General features: G+C 45.2%; 2 protein-coding genes across 2 annotated transcripts; both read left to right on the plus strand.

Moving 5' to 3' along the window:
* The first annotated feature begins 1,323 nt into the window (after window positions 1-1,323).
* On the plus strand, window positions 1,324-10,922 carry LOC119225306 (ankyrin repeat domain-containing protein 31-like). The gene is made up of 12 exons (XM_062562358.1): window positions 1,324-1,449; window positions 3,528-3,796; window positions 4,172-4,327; window positions 4,427-4,569; window positions 5,712-5,868; window positions 6,902-7,038; window positions 7,123-7,216; window positions 7,337-7,433; window positions 8,117-8,615; window positions 8,906-9,046; window positions 10,041-10,173; window positions 10,583-10,922. Exons 2-12 carry the CDS (start codon window positions 3,535-3,537, stop codon window positions 10,732-10,734), a joined length of 1,971 nt encoding a protein of 656 aa, XP_062418342.1. The 5' UTR covers window positions 1,324-1,449; window positions 3,528-3,534; the 3' UTR covers window positions 10,735-10,922.
* Window positions 10,923-11,396: 474 nt separating this feature from the next.
* On the plus strand, window positions 11,397-14,052 carry LOC119225674 (beta-1,3-galactosyl-O-glycosyl-glycoprotein beta-1,6-N-acetylglucosaminyltransferase 4-like). The gene is made up of 2 exons (XM_037483718.2): window positions 11,397-11,577; window positions 11,768-14,052. Exon 2 carries the CDS (start codon window positions 11,769-11,771, stop codon window positions 13,056-13,058), a length of 1,290 nt encoding a protein of 429 aa, XP_037339615.1. The 5' UTR covers window positions 11,397-11,577; window position 11,768; the 3' UTR covers window positions 13,059-14,052.
* The last annotated feature ends 6,367 nt before the right edge of the window (window positions 14,053-20,419 follow it).

Below are 20,419 nucleotides of genomic sequence, written 5' to 3' on the forward strand. Positions count from 1 at the left end.
CTTCGATTATGTTTATATCTCCATAATAATTGCTTATTAGAGTAAAATATTTGGAGTTGGTGTTCCTATATCAAAAGTTGCATTAACAAACTTAGATACCCAGTGTAACGTAATGATTAGAAGATCTGCATCTGCCAAGCTGCTTGTTCCTCCCTCACTGAGAGAAAAGCACTCGGCGAGATCGCGACTCTTCGCTCTCCTGCTCCCAGATGGTGGAATGAGCTCTCTGATGACATCAGGACTGCAGAGAGCCTCTACATCTTCCGTCGAAAACTCAAGACACATCTCTTTAGACTCTACCTTGACTAAAACACTAGCAAACCGTAGCACTAACAAATGGTAGCACTTAAATTGTACTTATAATGGCACTTTTCTATAACATGTTTTGTAACTGCTTATTTGATGAAAAATGTACTTTCTTGTTACTTGTTTTTCTGAGTTTGTATCTCTATGTGGAAATGCACTTATTGTACGTCGCTTTGGATAAAAGCGTCAGCTAAATGACATGTAATGTAATGTAATAAAGAGTGCGTTTGTCAACGTTTCTTGCTGTATGTGTATGAAGCCAAACAACCTGCCAGCTAACAGCAGCACATTCACAAACAAATTGCTGAAAATCTACAAAACGCATCACAAATACATTGCAGCGTTCACGATTGCATAAGTGAGCACTACATCACAACCATGTATGAAAACATGTATTCAAGAAAATATATTTAAAAAAAGATCGGAACGATCGGAATTCGAACCCCGTGGGTCAAAACATCCTTAAGCCAACGAGCCCACTGCTCTACGCAGTGAGCTATAGAGAGTCACAATTGTAACCGTGCGGATTTAGTTCATAATTTTAAATCATGAAAAACATCCCAAGACCATTCCACTTTCAAAATATGTCAATATAATTTTGCCTGCAGTATATAGTGTAGCAAGGTAGTCTTCAGTATTTTTTATAGTTACATTTTAGGGGACCCCCCAAGAGTCCTAAGTCATTTCGAACCCTGTATAAAATGATGCTATAGCACAAAGAGGAGGACAATATTTTACCGTATTAAAAATCACGTTGATATGTGGTCTAAACATAGACGTCTTTTCAACGTCTACGAATAGATGTTGAAACAACTTTTACTTTTAAACCATTTTGCAACGTCTTCTCAACCAAAAAATGCTCACTGGGCTTGTATTCCATATTTTATAACTAACCTTCTTTCAACAAACCCAAGTCCTTTCTTTGTTGACTTTTTATTTTCCCATTATAATGCGTGTAAGTCAGAAAGCCGTTGGTTAATGGTTATGGATGCAGAGACACAATCAGCAGCACGTGCCTGCTTCGCTCTGTATTTTCGCGGCATTGCTCCACCCCTTGTCTCTCTCTCCCTCTCTCTCCCTCTGTGTGTCCCCCATTGGCGAAGAAGGGAAGCAGTTCATTGACAACCGGCCTCATTCAGACAGGTAATAAGAGACTTTGACGCAACAGCCAGGGTTCATCTGTCCTTGTTCTCCATCATTGAGTGAAAGTTAGCTTAGTTAGCATTTGTAACACTCAGAGAAAGCGACCAAGTGGGAAACATTGCAAAATGTGACTTTCATGGTGGGTCGGAGTGGAGGACAACGTAGCACACGGTAAAGTTAGTCAATGCCAAACACAGCACATGTAGAGTCAAAGGTTTCATCATGTTTGGTTACATTCAAGTTTTAATAGGGCTCAAATACGACAGCTAACGAATGTCAGCTGTTACAGAGTGCTTAGCTTTAATACAACTTGTTAACGTTAGCTGACGTTATAGCTAAGCTAGTGGTAAAGGGATTCACACCACATCTGCCAGGTGTTGCAAATATAAAACCCGTAAACGGTCCCTTTTCTATTCAGATAGGGGGCGCTGCATTTTGTGGATCGTAGGTATCACCACTTTCTGAATGAATGAATTTGACAGTTTCCTTTAGGAATAAATCCTATTTATAGATATATAGATCTAAATGTAACCCTAACCCTGTAATCTAACCCTAATACGGGGAGATAAAATCCAGCATTCTGATTGGTTGAAAGTGAGTCACGGGGTGTGCATTATTTAAGTAAAAAGGTACAAGAGGCTGTACTTTATCATCAAATAATGTTAGGGGGCGTTGTTAGGCCCCGTACGTGCATGTAAACCGCATTGGGTCTCCTTACAAGATCCCGCACCATCTCATTCATTCACATCGCTCATGACGTCCACCTTAGTTGTCCGGTTACTTTGATGCGCAGTGATATGGAACGCTGGGGTCAATGTGAACAGCTACTGTACATTATTGCACACCCTGTCACTCACTCTCAACCAATGAGAACGCTAGATTTTATCTACCCGTATAATAATTGACAATTAAGTACAGCCTCTCGTACCTTATTGCTTAAATATATTAATATTGTAATTAGACTGTCGGTCCATAAACATTGCTGCAAAAGTTCATCCGTACAGTAACTCTTGGCGGAACAAAAAGAAGCTGTTTGAAATAAAAGCCTCCATCCCCAGAAGGTCCACACTACCAGCTTCTCCAGATTAAAATAAAATGGTAAACTATAAGAGCTATTCCCCTGTCAGACATTTGAATGGCTCAGTAGTTTTCATTTGCCTAAATTATCTTTAAACATCATAAAACAATGTTTATGGGCCGACAGCCTGTTTATATTGAGGATTCCGTTTGTTAAGAAAACATTGGACTACTTCGGATCCTTTCTCTGCTCAGATACAAGGGTTTATTGTTGCCCATATGAAGTGCAGGGTTGCACACGGCCATGACAGCCCCCTCTGACGCATTTTCAAATATGGAATACAATGATATATACAATAAAGCAATAAAGTAAAGGCATAATAATTAATATAGTTTCATTGAAAGAGTTTGTGGCTGTTGGCATAACAGAGGATGGCGGTATTCCTGCTTATGCAGCATTGGAAAAGGTCATGAAATAATCAAATGGGGAACACACAATATCAATCTATCCTAACCAAAGCAAGTGTGTGTGTTTCTTTGTCTGCTGTGTGCCTGGCTGCACCGTGTAAAGTCTCTTCATCAGTCGGTGAAGAAAGACAGTCAGTTAGCTCAGCTGGTGTTGCTGCTGCGGGCGATGAACTAGCACAGAAAACTTGTGGTTCTGAGTGTTTGATGCGGTCCAAACTGAACCGTCTTCCCAACTTCCAGATTCATTCCTTTGTTCTCCTGCTGCTTTGCTCTTTTTACCACCAGCCTTTAGGCTCCAAAGCCTGGCTAAACCTGTGTACCAATTACTGCCTGTAGCTAACAAACGTGGGACTTTGCAGCAGCAGAAGAGCGATGTGTCAGCTCCACGCAGAAAGACCTGAGCTTGCAGCTCCTCCACCAGGAGCAAAGAACAGGCAATGACAGATGTCTTTTTTGGTTGGTAGGACCATTTTGTTGTGCAGCAATCAGAATATTGTCTTGGGGTTCAGGCACAGTAGTCCTTGAGTAATCTGGAAGTACCTACAAAGTGTCATTATCAGACTGTCACCCTTGTCTCTCTGGTTGTCTTACAGGGACATTATGGAGATGACCAACAGCCGTACTCAGGAGCAGGACGGGGCCGGAGACGAGCCAAGCTCGGACGACGACTCTGTGAGCTTGTTGTGCGATCTGAAGCCCTGGCAAAGCAGCCCAGTGGCCGAGGACATGGACGTTGATGAGGCACAATTTGGCAAGAAAAAGCAGGAAAAGGAAGTGGTGACAGAGATAAATGGACTCAAAGCCCCCGTGTCAGGGATATCTAGCTATGCCGTGTCTGATTATACATCTCAATCAGGGGATTGTGAGTTAGAAACTACTAAAGCCTTTACAGCTGCATGTTGACATCTCATTACCACCAGAAACTTTCACTTCATAACAAGACATTTCTCATTATGACTTTATACTTTATTAGTCGGCACCACATAGAGGTTTGTTGTTATGGCAACATACAGACTCTTGTTATACCAAAAAGGTTCTTTAAGTAAGATAAGTTGATTTTGTGAAACAACAAGACACTTAGTCATGTGACGAGCGAATGTGTTGTGTCTCGTTGAAACGCAATATTGTCATCTGGTGAACTAATGATGATGAGAAGAAATAGGAATCAAGTCCCAATCATATTCCTAATGTATGACCAGTGTCCTTAGTGTCCTTTCTTTTTCATATTCGTTGACAGCAAAGCAATGTATGAAAGTCCCCAAGAAGATGAAGATCAACAAGAGGAACGGGATGGGGGAGACCCTTCTGCACCGAGCGTGCAAGAAAGGAGACCTGGCGCACGTGGAAGCCCTCATCCAAGCCGGGATCAGCGTCAACACGCAGGACTTCGCAGGTCCGTCACTCACGTTCCTTTTCCACTTCCGTGTCCGGACATCTGTCACTCAGCAAACCAAGCCCCTCTTACCGTTCGATGTTGACTTTGAATTGTCAGGCTGGACCGCTCTCCATGAGGCCTCTGCTTTCGGCCTCAAGGCGGTGGTGGAGGAGCTGCTGAAGGCCGGAGCCGACGTCCATGCCAGGAGCTGTGATGGCATCCTGCCCCTGCATGACGCCATTTGCGCTGGACACCATCAGGTGAAACTTTGAGAGTGTAGTTTTGTGTAACACTTCCCACCTGCCAACAGTCAACTAAAGCCTGAGTGCTGCTTCAGACTTACCAAGCTGAAGTAGCTCACTGGTTAGGGCTGCCATCCAAACAGACACAGCTCCTCTCTTGGGCACAAGTTGTGTTGGTGCATCTCCGGTTTCTCGTTGTTCCTCCTGTGTCCCTCAGTGTTTTCATGTAGAAACAGAGTTACTTCTTGTTGTGAGCTGTACCCAGCATGCAGTTCGGCGGGGATATTTTTTATTAAAGTACAATTATTAGTATTACAAAATGTTTATGTGTCACAAGCTGTTGGGTTGTGGTGTTTTACCCTGTTAAAGAGAGTTTGTTGTGGGTTATTCATTGTTGCTATAGACTTATAACCACGACTCAATCTCAACAGACGTAAGACAACTAGCTCCGACCGCCGGACGCTCTGTGATGACGTTTAAAAATAAAATCTGCAGCCATACCGTATGAACCGGTATACCGTGCAGCCCTATAACTGGTATCTCTTGTCTTCCTTAAAAACTCAAGCCTGGGTTTTTTCTCTTTTATTTTTGGATTGGACATATATGCATGCTCAGATCATAATGTGGTAAGAGACCACACTCCACGCCGCTCAGTCTTTATGTATTTATATTTTGCCCAGGTGTTTGGGTAAAACCGGTGTGGAAGTTTCTTAAACTTGCTATCTTCTTAACTTACCAGCAGGGGGCAAAACCTGCCTTCAAAAAGATTGGTTGTAGAGAAGAAGTCTGAGAAAGTGACTACTTCTATCTTGGGCTGGATTCAAATTGTCAAATGTTCTGAGGAAGATTCCTTAACTGAGTGAATTGACCCTGAAGTAGTGGAAGTGGTGCCATGATAAGAGCTGTATGAATCCTCTGAGGCTAAGGAAAGGAGCTTCAATGCTTCCTTGCTTTGCTCCTTTAGCATAGGAACCACGGGACCATTCTTTACCAGAGGAAAGTAGATCATTCCGTCCCACAATTCCTTGCAGCTTGATTTTGCAATGAAAGAGCCACTGTTGTTGGATGCCTCCAGTGAACACAAGAGCATGTACTTTGAATTGATAGTCTATGTATGTTTATAGATGTTATAGGTTCCCTGACATGATGTTGTCTTGCAGGTAGTGAAGCTGCTCCTCCAGTACGGGTCAAACCCCAGCGACAGGACGGGGGCCGGCCTTAGTGCACTGGACATGGCCGAGGAGGAGGAGATCAGAGAGCTGCTGTCTCTCCCAGTATCTCTTTTGACTGACGAGCAGCCGTGCGAAGGACCACCAGGTGAGCTACCTCGTACTTCCATCCAATCCTCTGCAAATACATATCAGACATTCCCCTTCTGCATGGCGACGAAAATAAACGGCCTACTGTGCTAGTGGCGGGCTGTCTGCTCATGTCTGCACAGGAGTTACAGTGGCGTGGATACTCAAAGTAACTTATAACTTTTTAATCCTACGGAGATGAGCGTTTGATGCTGTCATGTGGGATCCTACAGCTTGGGAGTGTGTCCCGCCACCAGCTGATCTGGATCTACCCTCTCTCATCCGACTACAAACAGAGAAAAGAAAATCATTGAAGAAACTAAATAGACAAAACAAAAGGACAAGTAAATGCATATATTTAAAACCAATATACTATATCTATAAATGAGAGATACATATATATTCTACATACAGTACTGTAAAATGTACTTGCACCCTTCCTGGCTTATTATTTATTTGCCTCACTGAAATGCTCATGCTTAAACCTTTCAATGTGGTTCTGCAGAGAGGGGGGGCAAACTTTCCCCACAGCGATGTGATCACAAGCGCTTGATGGCAGTTATTAGGGTTAGGTGCCAATTACTTTTTTCCCTTAATAAATGAAATCATGTGCATGTTTAGTGTGACAAGATATGTCAGAAATGAACAAAAAGATCCGCAAATTTAACAGCACTATATACATATACATTTAAGATAAGGTTTTAAACAATATTAGATGTTATGTTAGATGTCATGCACCAACCGCCAGGTCAAATTCCATGTATGTCTAACATATAATGGCAATAAACGTTTCCTGATTCTTATAATATACTTAGCCAAGTCAATAGTCAATATTTATCCTTATAAATTGTGCTCTGTGAGGAGTGTCCCTCCTAAACTCATTCACAAGGGGGAACCAAAGTTGAACAATCTTGACTACAGAATGGGATTCACTTCTTCAACGTGTGCCATAAATCTATGTGTAACCTGCATTGGATTTCATGTTCATTTGAGGCGTAGGAAACATCTTAGAGGTTTTTTCAGCTCAAGTCTTGAGTGCAGGACTCTTTCAGGTGCCATGTCTCCAGAGGCTCGCCGGCTCAGCTGCAGTGACACGGCGAGCACGCTGCCCAGGGTCTCTGGGGACAGAGGCGGAGACAGAGCACTTGCTGACGTCCAGCCGGGGAGGAAAGACACCAGCGTGGATGGCGTGAGAGCTCTTTGCACCAAATGGCCTTCCACTCATCCGTATGCGGCACAGGTTCACTCGGTTGATGCCCTCCTCGTCTCGCAGGGTAGTACAGAGGCCCTGGCAGTGATTCTGGACGAGGTGGGGAGGACACAGACTGAGATAGCGGCGTGGCGTCTGACGGGTCCCGAGGATGCAGGTAGGGCAGCTGCCATTTTTGAAGTGCACACAAAGAGATAATGAGACAAGCGGATCAGAGCATATCCAGCTGGTAGTACTCATCAACCACGGAGCGATGCTGGCTATGCCTGTCTTCCAGGCCGAAATCATGCTGCCCTGATGCACATCCAGAGCGTGATGACGGAGGTGCTCACCCGGCAGCAGCTGGAGAAGGACAACTTGGCCCGAAAATACCGGTCAGTCCTCCTTGAGAACATGGCTGAATGACTGAAAGTTCAGTGAAAGTTATGCTTGTTATGTACACTGGAATGCGTGTTGGTTAAATAACTAGAAGTACATATTGCATATTTTCAATGAATGTTGTCTCTAAGGGCCCAGTGACGAAGCTGTCCTTACAGCTCCAATATTCATTCTAAGAGTGCGGTATAGTACTTGACTTGACATGCGCTGTGTTGGAACCACGCCCCTCAGGGGGAGCCCAGCTAAAAGTATAAACCTGCCACCATCATCACTTTTATTTTCTGGCAAACTTTTTGCACTTTTACCAAATTCAATTTTAACATTTGAAGTAAATTTACTTAAAATATGTTTACAAAATGTAATAAAACTGTTAAGTGGAAGTGAAATGTACTTCTTTTAGAAAAAATACTCCTGAAGACGTTTAATGACGTCTGCACGCTGTTGGTAGGTCCTCATTTTATCTTGTATTTCCCTGCCTCTGTGTCACTTCTTGCCCTGCTTTGTTTTGTCTCCCTTGGCCTCAATTGTTGCTCGAAAATACAGTAGTTACCCTAAAACAGAGTTTAATCTGAAATCCCTTTTTTTATCATTCAGAATATCATTATTGCTCTGAAAACGTGAGTTCTAAAACGGATGCAGCCGTCACAGTTTCAGAAATCCACGTAACTTGTCTCTGCAGGAGCATGCCCGGCTGCCTTCGGCAGCGCCTGTTGAGGAGTCAGCTGGTGTCCCTCGCCTGCCGTCAGAGGACCATTGTGGACATCCTGGAGAAGCAGCTGCGTTTGGTGGAGCTGAACGTCACGACAGAGGCCAAACCTTCCAATCGTTCTTCCCACCGCGGAGGCAGCAGAAAAGCAACATCATCCGCTCCCCAGACCACCGCACTGAGAGCGACGCCCCGGAGTCAGGCCGCAGTCCCATTGCCGTCCGGGCCTTCTGCTCCTCCACTAGCGCAGCAGAGGAGGGCTGCCCCGCCCACCGATGTGCTGAAGGACAAAGCAGGGATCTTGGGGTGCAGAGCCAAACCACCAAGAAAGACTTTACAACATGTCCACTCTCAGATTCAAGGAGATAATGCGCTGGTCCAGGCGTGCGCCGACGACAGCAGCGCGCGCCTCTCTCAGCTCATACAGACGGGAGTTTTGGTGCCTGGAAGTACTCTCCAGCTGCTGCTGAAGGTTAGAAGAAGCTCATCCTAATCAACCCATGAGTGAGAACCCACTTCCACACAGTGTCTTCTCTAAGGAATACACAGCATATCTGTGATTGACGGGTCGCCTCCTCACAGCTCCCAGAGGGGGGGCACAAGGTGGGCGCTGCGCTGCTGCGACGCGCTCACTTTACATAGCTCATAGATGTTAACACATCCCTTAATTCTGAGTAAGAAAACGTCACTGAGCACTGTCATCCATACATGTGTTACGCCCCCCTTCATAGAGGACAACCCATGCGTGTCTTGCGCTTGCAGGGTCGCGGGCACCTTGCTGTCGTGCAGGGAGACGGCTCTATAAAGGACGGCAGAGGCAAGTCGCACCGGGCTCTGGAGCGCTGGCTGGAGGCCATCCTCGGTAACAACATCCCTGTCAGTGCCACCTACGCCTGGGACAAGGTCAGGGTCCTCTCACCACGAGAGCAGCTGCACATATCCCCCTATGACACACCCTCAGATCACCTCGACCACGACCTGTCTCACAATAAATACAAAATCGTTGAGCTCCGCAACATACTCCTCTCTACACCTCCCATACTTTATACGAAGGCTCCGATTCCTCAAAACCGCCTCAGTCAGAAACCATCGATAAAAATGATGGAGGCACACTGGCACCGGGGAACGCGTTCCTTTGTTCCTGCATCACTACGTAGTTCTAATTGGAAAGGACTCTGATGTGTGAGGATTTAGGTCTTCTGTAGTAATGTTAGAGAGCATCGAAGGACACGTTGTTAACACTATGACACCAGCGTATCCTTTTACACATATTTGCATGGTATGGAAGTAAAAAAGAGCAACAAACTGAGGCACTGGTTCTTCTCATGTTCTTATGTTTCAATGGGGCCTTTTAGTCACCTCTGTGTCTTCTTGACACTTCAATGCGTCCTGTCCGATCTGTTAGACTGTGTTAGTCTGTGCTCAAAGGAGCAGCTTGGACAACAATTCTTTTTTGCTATCTCAGCGGTAAACCCTTTTTCTCATAAATCCATCTCATCTGTTATTTTTGCTTCATGCAGCAGTAAGAGACGTCTTTTACTATAAAGCTACGCTGATATGATGATTAGTTAATCACAGTAAAAGATTAGTTTGTTATTTCAAATAGTTTATTTTGAATTCCCAAAAGTTAAAACTCTGAACTTGCAGTGAATAAGTTGTGTCAGTACAGTGAAACACACTAAACGCCTCCATGATTGCAAAAACTGCCTTTTCTGTGTCCTTTGCGTTCCCTGCCTGAGGGGGTCTGAGGCACACCTCCTCCCCCATATCTCCCATCTCATTAATTAAATGAAAAATACACATCCGATAGGCCCTCTCAGGTTTCATGTATGCAGAGATACTCTTTAATAAGTCATGTCGGACGCCTCCTGATCACCTCCATCCTTTCCTCGCTCAGGTGACGTTCGCCAACAAACCACTGTCTCACTACGCCCTGAACATGGAGGCAGAGAGAGACGAGCCACACAGCCGTCCCCAGGTGGACGTCCAACGCCGGGCGGCTGTGCCTTTGCCGAATGAGCTGACCACAGGTCTGTTGCCCCCCCCGGGCCCCATTTCCACATGCATCCTGCTTGCGACATTTCCTTGAGAGCGGTGAAGAGGACAGGCAGCGCCCACTGAAGTCAATAATTAATCGTCCATCTCCCACCTGGAGGGTGGCCTCATTAAAGGGGCCGTGTGTGACATTTAAGGGATACAATGTTCATAACGTTTACTTGAATCAGCGTGTAATCACAACTAAGAGCCGTTTAGAAAAAAAGATATATGTAAAATCTGGGGAGAGTCCACAGAGTCACCATGTTTGTACAGCAGCCCAGAGCGGAGCCGGGTTCTAACTAACTACAGATTGAGCATTAGTGTTCATAAACCCTGATTCACTCAAATGCCTCTCAGGTGAAGATGAGTCACACTTGATGTGTTTGATTGTATCTTGTGCAGAAGCAGCCAGCCTGAGACGTCTAATGGGAATCAAGACAATCCATCTGGTGGGGGACGATGAGCTGCTGCCCAACGCTGTCATGGAGCGCTACTGGAAGAAGCTCTTGGAGATGGATCCTGAGTGTGAGGACTGGAGCCGTGGATTTCCATAGCTGTTTGACTGTTACCCATTAGTCACTTTACTGCACTCTTTGTTGGTGTTTTCATTAATCTAATTTCATCCCATATTATACTGGTTTCTAGTTTTTTATGTTTTTGTGCTTCAGCACGTGTAGTATTGACATCTTTGAATGTGATCTTTTGTTTAAAATTGCAATGAACTCAAATAATAAAGATGCATTGTTTGTGGTAAATGTCTGAGCTGCAGGTTGGTACAAAGGCTACACTGTTGCTAGGGATCTCCCTGTTACTATAACAGCTTTTTCAAAACTGCACACAGTCCTTAACTTCACAGTCCCATTGACTCCCTGCCATCCAATCACTTTACCAACTTCACAATAGAAGTCGTGTTTTATTGATTTTCTAATGACACTCACACAGAAGAGCTACATTGGAAATAATGGTAGCAATGGGACAAAGCGCTTTGACCTAAATTAATTTGGCTCAACAGACCTGAATGTTTAGACATTCAAATATCTGTGTGTTGGAGCTGGATGCCTTGAGACTTGTGAGTGATGTCATGTGTAAAGAAGGAAAGCTGAAGGCTGCGCAGATATGGACTATGTATCACATCGCTCCAGCCCTCGCGGGAGGGGGGAGGGGGGGGGACGCTGCTGCTGCTCTGCTGCTCTGCTGCTCAGTCTCCGTACCGGAGGACACGTTACCGGAGGCTTCACGGCTGTCTCCGATGTTGTACCACGTGATGAGCCTCGGCGCGTAACTTCTCCCGGACCAGACACGGTGCTGCCGTTTTTATCCTCGCACTCTGAAAGTATCACAAGTCCTCGAGCGGAACGGCGGGAGAAGTTTGCGTGGCACGCGCGCCGTTTTTAGAGGTAAGTTTCTACCTACTAGCAGTTAAATGAATTGTCAGATGGGAAGCTGATATCTTCAGGAAGTAGATTATTAACGGGGTAATAGAGTCTGCTGTGTCCTGACTGTCCTAAACGAATCAGTACCTTGGAAGCTGAATACCTACACGTGTATTACAATACTTTCATTCATTCCCCACCCGCTTTTTTCCAGAATGAAAATAAGATGTGCCCACCACACTCCTAGATTGAGACACAGGTGCTTCCTGTTTACTCTGTCTCTGCTGGCGCTCTGTCTACTCAAACTGGTCCATGTCAAAGTGACGCTTAGGAACGGCGTCTACATTGAGCCCTATGACATCACAGGCGGCCTCTTGGGGACCCTCAAGCAAACGTACAACGTCAACTGCACCGGCATCTACGAGCTGGACCCAGTGGAGGTGGGCAAGGCTCTCGCCATCAAACGGAGGGTCAGTGTCGACGTGGATGACGACAGCACGGTGACCTTGACCTCAGACTGCCAGTCGTTTGTCAGAACCAGGGGTTACGATGAGGTCCCGGTGTCGGAGGTGGAGCGGGGATTCCCCGTGGCTTACTCCCTGGTGGTGCACAAGAACGCGCCCATGGTGGAGCGCATCCTTCATGCCATCTACGCGCCTCACAACGTCTACTGCGTCCACTACGATCAGAAGTCCTCCCCGGCCTTCATCAAGGCCGCTCAGAACCTGGCCCGGTGTATTCCCAACGTGTTTATCGCCTCAAAATTGGAGTCGGTGGAGTACGCGCACATCAGCAGGCTCAACGCCGACCTCAACTGCCTCTCTGACCTGCTGAGGTCAGAGGTCAAGTGGAGGTATGTCATCAACCTGTGTGGCCAGGACTTCCCTCTCAAGTCGAACAACGAACTGGTCTCCGAGCTGAAGCAGCTGAACGGTAGCAACATGCTGGAGTCCAGCCGTCCCAGCGAACTCAAGAAATTGCGCTTCAGCTTCCGCCATGAGCTGAAGAACGTGCCCTACGAATACCGCCGCATTCCCGTCAAGACCGCGGCGCTCAAAGAAGCCCCCCCGCACGCCATCGAGATGTTCATCGGGAGCGCCTACTTTGTCCTGTCGCGCAATTTCGTTGAACATATCAGCAGCAGCCGGGTGGCGAAGGACTTTCTGACGTGGTCCGCCGACACATACTCACCGGACGAACACTTCTGGGCCACCCTGGTCAGGGTCCCCGGGGTGCCCGGGCACGTCCCCAGGTCGGAGGCCGACATCAGCGACCTGAGGAGTAAGACGCGACTCGTCAAATGGAACTATTTAGAGGGGAACCTTTACCCGGCGTGCACGGGGGCACACATGCGCAGCGTTTGCATCTACGGAGCGGCCGAGCTCCGCTGGCTGCTGAACTATGGACACTGGTTCGCCAACAAGTTCGACCCCAAAGTGGACCCGGTCCTGATCAAGTGTTTGGAGGAGAAGCTGATGGAGAAACGAAAGTATGTGCAAAGATGACGCTGAAAAAAGGGGAGAGAAGAGAGTGGAGCCAGTATTTATTAAGTTATTAGGCAAAGGTCATGACACCAGAGAACCTCCACTCAGAAGCATCCTTTACTTGAGTGTTTTCCATTTCTTTGCCCCTGCTGCCGGTTCAGCCCAGTCGCCAGGAAAACATGTTGGCATTATTGTTTCTAGAAAAACACCAAAAAAAAGTGTTTTCAGTGTAGAGGGAGACTTTCACCAGGAGACCGCTGTTCATGTCCAGTTTGAACCCAATTGTTGTTATCCATTGTTATGTTATATTTCAACAAATTGATCATTTTATTTTATTTTGTTATTGTAAAATATGCCCAAACATTTAAAGTATCAAAATATTTAAACATTTTTAAAAAGCTATGAGGTACTTATCAACGCAGCCGGTGGTTTACAAAGAACGTATAATATAAAACCATTCTTCCTGAGGACTGGGCTGTTATTTAGATTTTAATTGGAAATCGCTGAACATTTCTCTGACTGCTACTGAATACAAGCTAAACCTTGATAAGGTTATACGGAGAATCAGTGTCTTAATAATCTGTTCTTCAAAATTAGTTCTTTAACTTTTATTCTAATGGTACATTTGACTACATTTCTGTTTATTGCTTCTTATTAGAATGCGATATTGCTAAGGGATTCCCACCTCGTCTAATTACCGCCGTCGGATACCTAATTCCACATCATTTCATCCGTTCTAATTCTCATCAGTCTGCACAAGGCATTCAATCACCTAAAAAGTGCCTAGGTTGGACATAAATGCCCCAAAGCTACTACTTGATAACATAATCTGAATACAGCACCCGTGATGTTCTTGAATATGAATCCAGAGACTTATAGAAGTTCTTATTTTGAGAGCAGAAATATCAAATATGTGTTCTGCTCAATGTTATAAACCACAGCTGTTGTGAAGAAGGTTTGCATCAAAATTGAAAGGTTGAGATTTCTGTCGGTTTATGTTTTCCTGAATAAAAGTATGGTGCTTTTCAAGAGATGTTTGGATTCATGTGTGGTCTCAGGTCACACCCTGGCTGGATTGGAATTGTCAAAAGAATGACCTGCTAACGTCCATTCCTAACCACTGATGTTTGACCTCTGTGGAAAACATCATGGGGTCGAGGGAAGACATCGCAGTGTTTACTCACATGATCTGCGTCTCATCATCGTTATTTCTCGTGAACCGACCAATGATACGTCACTATTCAAATATTTCTGCCACAAGGAATTGTGGGACGGAATGATCTCCTTTCCTTTGGTAAAGAATGGTCCCGTGGGTCCTATGCTAAAGGAGCAAAGCAAGGAAGCATTGAAGCTCTTTTCCTTAGCCTCAGAGGATTCAAACAGCTCTTATCATGGCACCACTTCCACTACTTCAGGGTCGATTCACTCAGATATGGAATCTTCCTCAGAACATTTGACAGTTTGAAAATCCGCCCTTGTCATCTCTGAACAAGCTGGAGCTTATTACCTGCTGACGTGACGTCGGATCGCTGCCCCCAACTTAATGTGGAGGCAAATGAAAGGTCATTATGGGCGATTTATTTGTGATTCAGAGCATTAGTACTAGGGTTGTCCCAATGCCAAAATTATGACTTCGATATACTATACCTGCCAAAATATTACGATACCCAATACTTACAATACGATACCACAAATAAAATTAATTAGTACAGAAACAAACAACTATGTTATGTAATTATAATAATTATGCTATAATGCAAGGACATAGTTGAGTGGCGTCCAACGGAGCAAAGAATGATGTTTCTCAAACTCTTGATTCCCGATCGACGACATAGACTCAGAAATGCAGCGTTCCCCCTCAGGTGTTTAGTGTTAGCATCGTTGAGAGCAGCACGGAGGCACTATATGTGCACTGCATTCCCCCCTGTGCCCCTTTAACGAGCATCAGATTAGATTAGATTCAACTTTATTGTCATTGCACAGGGTACAAGTACTGAGGCAACGAAATGCAGTTTAACATCCAACCAGAAGTGCAAAATAGCAAAAAGTGCAGAGTATGTGCAAATGTAAAGTGTAGTAGTGAATAAATAGATATGTACAGTAAGAAATAGTTGTGCAATAACAGTGCAGGTGTTCAGTAGCTGAAGGAAGGTGTGTGGCAGTCAAGCCAGGGTGGAGGGGGGGAGTACAGTCACTGGGGGAGATGTGGGTGGGGGGCAGAGTTCAGAGTTCAGGGGGGGGCAGAGTTCAGTTGAATGAAAGCCGCAGGGATGAAGCTGTTCCTGAACCTGCTGGTCCGGGAACGGAGCACCCTGTAGCGCCTCCCAGAGGGGAGGAGGGCAAACAGTCTGTGGCTGGGGTGAGAGCTGTCCTTCTCGATGCTGCGTGCCCTTCGCAGACATCTCTTGCTCTGGACAGCCTCAATGGTGGGGAGTGAGGAACCGGTGATGTGTTGGGCAGTTTTCACCACCCTCTGCAGCGATTTACGGTCCGCGACAGAGCAGCTGCCATACCATACAGAGATGCAGTTTATAAGGATGCTCTCTATGGTACAGTGGTAGAAATTCTCTAGAATCTGAGGAGACAGATAGGCCTTCTTCAGTCTCCTCAGGAAGAAGAGACGCTGGTGGGCTTTCTTTACCAGGGATGAGGTGTTGAGGGTCCAAGAGAGGTCCTCAGAGATGTGGACACCCAGGAACTTGAAGCTGGCGACATCAGTACTTTGTGACAAAATGAAATTGGTTAAAGTGTTCTGTTTACTGGACTAGTCTGAACCAAATATGGGATGAATTAAAACACACAGGTATTTCTGTTATTGTGTCTAGCACATGCAAGTCAATGGCTTTTCATCTGCAAATATTCTATATGCTAAAGGTTTCTAACAAGCTTCGTGTGGTCGGACGTGTGTCTGTCGTTCAGCCATAAAGATGCACACCATTTGATGATTGATGTCATGGGGCCACTTTAATGGTCTCGTTGTGTTTTGGATGTAAATTGTACTGATTCTATGGTTTGAGTTAAGGGATGTTTAATGTCGCTATCTGTCTTGCTCTGCACTTGGCTCCCAACACTGATGACATAAGTAAATGAAATGAGCATGAGGGGTGGGGCTCCATGAGTCAGGGTGCCGAAGCACTGGCACGGACCGCTGTATTTACAAGCTTGTGGAGCCCTTAAGAAATTCCAGAGGGAGGACGAAGAGGCCCCTTGGCTACTCTTTTCTACAATTAAAGAGATGGAGGATTACATGATATCGAGGAGGAGGCTTTGGACGTCTTGAGTTCAAATTCCTTTCCAAGTGCCTTTGAGATATCTCTTCTCACAAATGTAGTTTTTTAAAGATTTCTATATCCAGTCAGTCTAAAATGAGATCAGGCCGTGGCCAATGCAACACAAAGGATGAGTGGTTGCAGTGTAGTAACAACAGCAGCTGGTGGTTGCGTAGCAGCAGCTCTCATTTCTGTCTGTAAGGACACAATGGAAGAGGTGTCAAATGGCTAAGTCCTCGGCTCACTTTATTATGATGGAAATGTGTGTGCACCTAAACCTTTACACAGTAGTGTTGAGGTTTTTCACCACAGCTTGTCACCACCCCCGACCCCTCCACCAAGTCCTCTTTTCAGAAGTCATCAGCTCTGAGAAACGGAGGAAAGGGATGTAGCAGTTGGGAACATCAATATTTCAGTCAGACATACTGTATATTACATTACATTACATGTCATTTAGCTGACGCTTTTATCCAAAGCGACTTACACATAGAGATACAAACTCAGATACAAACTCAGAAGAACAAACAATTTTCATCAAATAAGCAGTTTCAAAACATGTTATAGAAAAGTGCCATTATAAGTACCATTTAAGCTGCAGTGGTCGAATGGCGGCAGCAGGGAGACCTGCCAGGAGAGAGTTACAGTAGTCAAGGCGGGAGAGGAGCCTGAATCAGTACCTGTGCCGCCTTCTGACTGAGAAGAATATAAAAGCACAAGCAAAACTTTCATGATTAAAATTACAATATATTAACCTTTTATGAAACAAGAAATCAACTTCCATCCCCCCCCCCCAAGTTGACCCAAAGACCACATTCCAAGGCAGCGATGGATGTACACCCGGGGAGGAGGCTTCATAATCGCAGGACTGCTGTTCATGTGTGAAGCGATATCTCATCTTGTTTTAATTTAGATAACCAGCATATTTATTTGTAGCCCATAACCAGGTAGTTTACTGTGTTTTTGGTTCAATTCACAACAATAATTAGTTTAAAACTGTGACCGTAATGTGGGAGAAAGCCTCCTTCCCTAATCACCCAGAAAAAGCTCTCCAGGTTACAAGTATCCCTGTTACATGTGTGGATGTGAGGGTTCCAGGACAGGGGACGTTGCATGTGTACAGATTGTAAAGTCCTATTGAATTGGAATAACCATGGAATAACCATAGTGCCAAATACGCCAAAACCATCCATTAAAATGAAAAGAATCTGACATGAGTACATTAGAGTCGACGAGTAGGATAGTCACATAGTCAGATTCATGGTTGGTGCAAAGTCCATCTGCTGAGTACTGTACAGCTCTAGTACGGCTGCTAATGGGTTTTATGGAACGGTGGACTGTTTGATGATGGACATATTTTGTTTATATTTCCACCACCTTTCTATAATTAAAGCTCCATATTGAACATAGTGTTGACAGTGGTTGTGAGTGGCTCGGGGGCCTGTGGGTGGCAAGTCAAATGCAGGCATCATGTGAGTGCACACAGAGTGGCTATAGTAAACCTGGGACCTTGCTTCCGCCATCCTCTCCTATATAGCCCTGCTCCTCACAATAAAATCAATTCATGGCCAGCTCTGGAGTGCCCCGGGGTTGCAGAGGACAAGTGAAATTTGAATAGGAAACCTGCTCCGTGTCCGTCTTTCTGCAGGTCCACATGAACAATAAGCATCATTCTCTCTCTCAGTCTGGTATGTTGGGTAGGTTCCAGCCTTTCCCCTTGGCTCACTACAACCTCTTTCCCAAAAGTGCTGCTGTGTCACCTTCCAAGTTTGTGAATTTATGATTTTGTTTCAGCAAAAAGCTTTTGGCCAGCCCCTTCAGACCTACTGGACCGTCTTACTTATTGCGGTATTTGTTTAGTAGCGATTCTTTGCCATTATGTCTTGTATTCCTGATGCCAAAGTCCATCCCCCACTCAGAGTAATTACATTATAGCTCACTGTTTATTACAAAGATGAAACCTTTGACCAACTGCCTGTTTGCCTCTGACCAAATAAGCTCATTACAACGACAATAAAAAACTGGATATCATCATTTATTAGGTCATAACAGGACGCAGTATCCACGTTCCTTTAGATTTTTCCTAAATCCTAATCTACCTGTCACGGTTTGGCTTTACTTCCTGTTTTATTTTGTAGTTTCATGCCTCTTGTGTCCCTGGGTTTACTTCACTTTCTGCCTTGTCCTGTCATCCCCTGTGATTGTCTGCCGTGTCCATCATTGTTTCCACCTGTGTCCAATCACCTATGTATGTATGTATGTATGTATGTATGTATGTATGTATGTATCAGAGGTGTGGACTCGAGTCATGTGACTTGGACTCGAGTCAGACTCGAGTCATGAATTTGATGACTTGAGACTCGACTCGCCAAAACGTACAAAGACTTGCAACTCGGCTTGGACTTGAACACCGATGACTCGTGACTTGACTTGGACTCGAGCCTTTTGACTCGAGAAGACTTGCTACTTCCCATGAAAACTGGGGGAAAACATTTTCACACCACCGCGCCGCTCTGTTTATCTGCATCTGTCAAAAAATGTGCGCCACCTGTATGCAGAGAGCGCGCACTGCCTGCACGACATCCAATCACTGCAGTCCATTTTACCGTATCAACGAGACAGCTCGTTCATGGTTACAAAAATCGGGATTTTTGAACCCGGATTCAGACTCCGATGGAAATCCTCGCCAACATTATGTCAACGTCCGTTTTAAAGTACTGTAATGAGCTGAGTTATTGTTATTAGTTTATCAGTTATGCAGATGTTGCATGTGTTCACGTTATGCTCTGTTACCAGCTGTAGTTACGCGAGACAACCCGAGTTTTGGGGGGCCGTGTATGCGGAAGTGTTCGTTCGGCGTGGTGACGGCCAACAGTGACCGAAGTTGAGTTGTTTTATATAAATAAATGCAGCGGAGTTGCAAGCCAGTCATCGCCTCCTTATTTACGCTGCAGCATTGGGGTGAGCGTTACAGTACTATAACACAGTCACAGTCGATCCTCCATTACCCTTCCCTTCGTAGTCTAGGTCTGTGAGGCAGCGCACCGTCACCCAGGGTTCCCCGTCCCCACTATAATAAGAGGACTTGAATTGACTCGAAAATAAAATGGTACGACTTGTGACTCGACTTGAGACTTGTTGGCTTTGACTTGTGACTCGACTTGGGACTTGCTTCGTCTTTGACTCGACTTGACTCGGGACTCGAGGGCAATGACTTGAGACTTGCTTGTGACTTGCATAACAGTGACTTGTTCCCACCTCTGGTATGTATGTATGTATGTATGGATGGATTGATGGGTGGATGTTTCTGGTCACCGGCTGCGTTGTGTTCCTGTTGGCCTTTTTGAGTTTTGACGTGATTAAAAGCACCCTTGTTCGTGAGAAGAGTCTGCGTTTGGTTCCTGCTTCCTGCCTCTGCCTACACCGACCCTGACACTACCAGCTTTGTGTGGCCACCCTTCTCTGACCTCAACTTGTTTTCATTCACAAGTTGTCACATATGGAACCCAAGTTGTCACTTACAATGACAAGAAAACCCAACTTGTGCTGTAAAATATTGTAGATCGAGGCACATTTCATACGCGCCGGCTTGACATCTGGATGTGTTAGGGAGCACCATCATGGATGTATAGAGCCCTGGCTGGCGCCCCATTCCTTCCTATGAAAGTTGTTCAATGACACATGAAGCCACAAAAAGTCCTGATCGTCCTGCAATCTACATTTGGGTCCAAAGAGCTAGGTTCCTTAAACCCCGCCTCCTAGCCTCGTTTTCGTTATCACTTGAACGCACAAGGTAAAATAACTTTGGTTCCAGCTATAAGTGCTACAAGTTGTCAATGTACTGAACAGGTTGGACGTGTTGATAAATGGAAGTCTAACACAGTGGAGACGTGTGGCTTTGACGTAAGCACGACTGTGGACCTCCACTCCCAACCACTCAAGACTCCTGATTAGCAAATTGTGTTCTCCAATCCAAGCATTACCACCATCATCAATTGTCTGGACCACATCAATTCATACTAGAAACTTTAGGACTCCAAACGTTGGAAGTTAATAAAATAGATGGTCCTTACATAATGTATTTACAAAAATCCAAAGTACAAAGGGACTGTGTGT

Source organism: Pungitius pungitius, chromosome 5 (assembly GCF_949316345.1).
Source record: "Pungitius pungitius chromosome 5, fPunPun2.1, whole genome shotgun sequence".
NCBI lineage: Eukaryota > Metazoa > Chordata > Actinopteri > Perciformes > Gasterosteidae > Pungitius > Pungitius pungitius.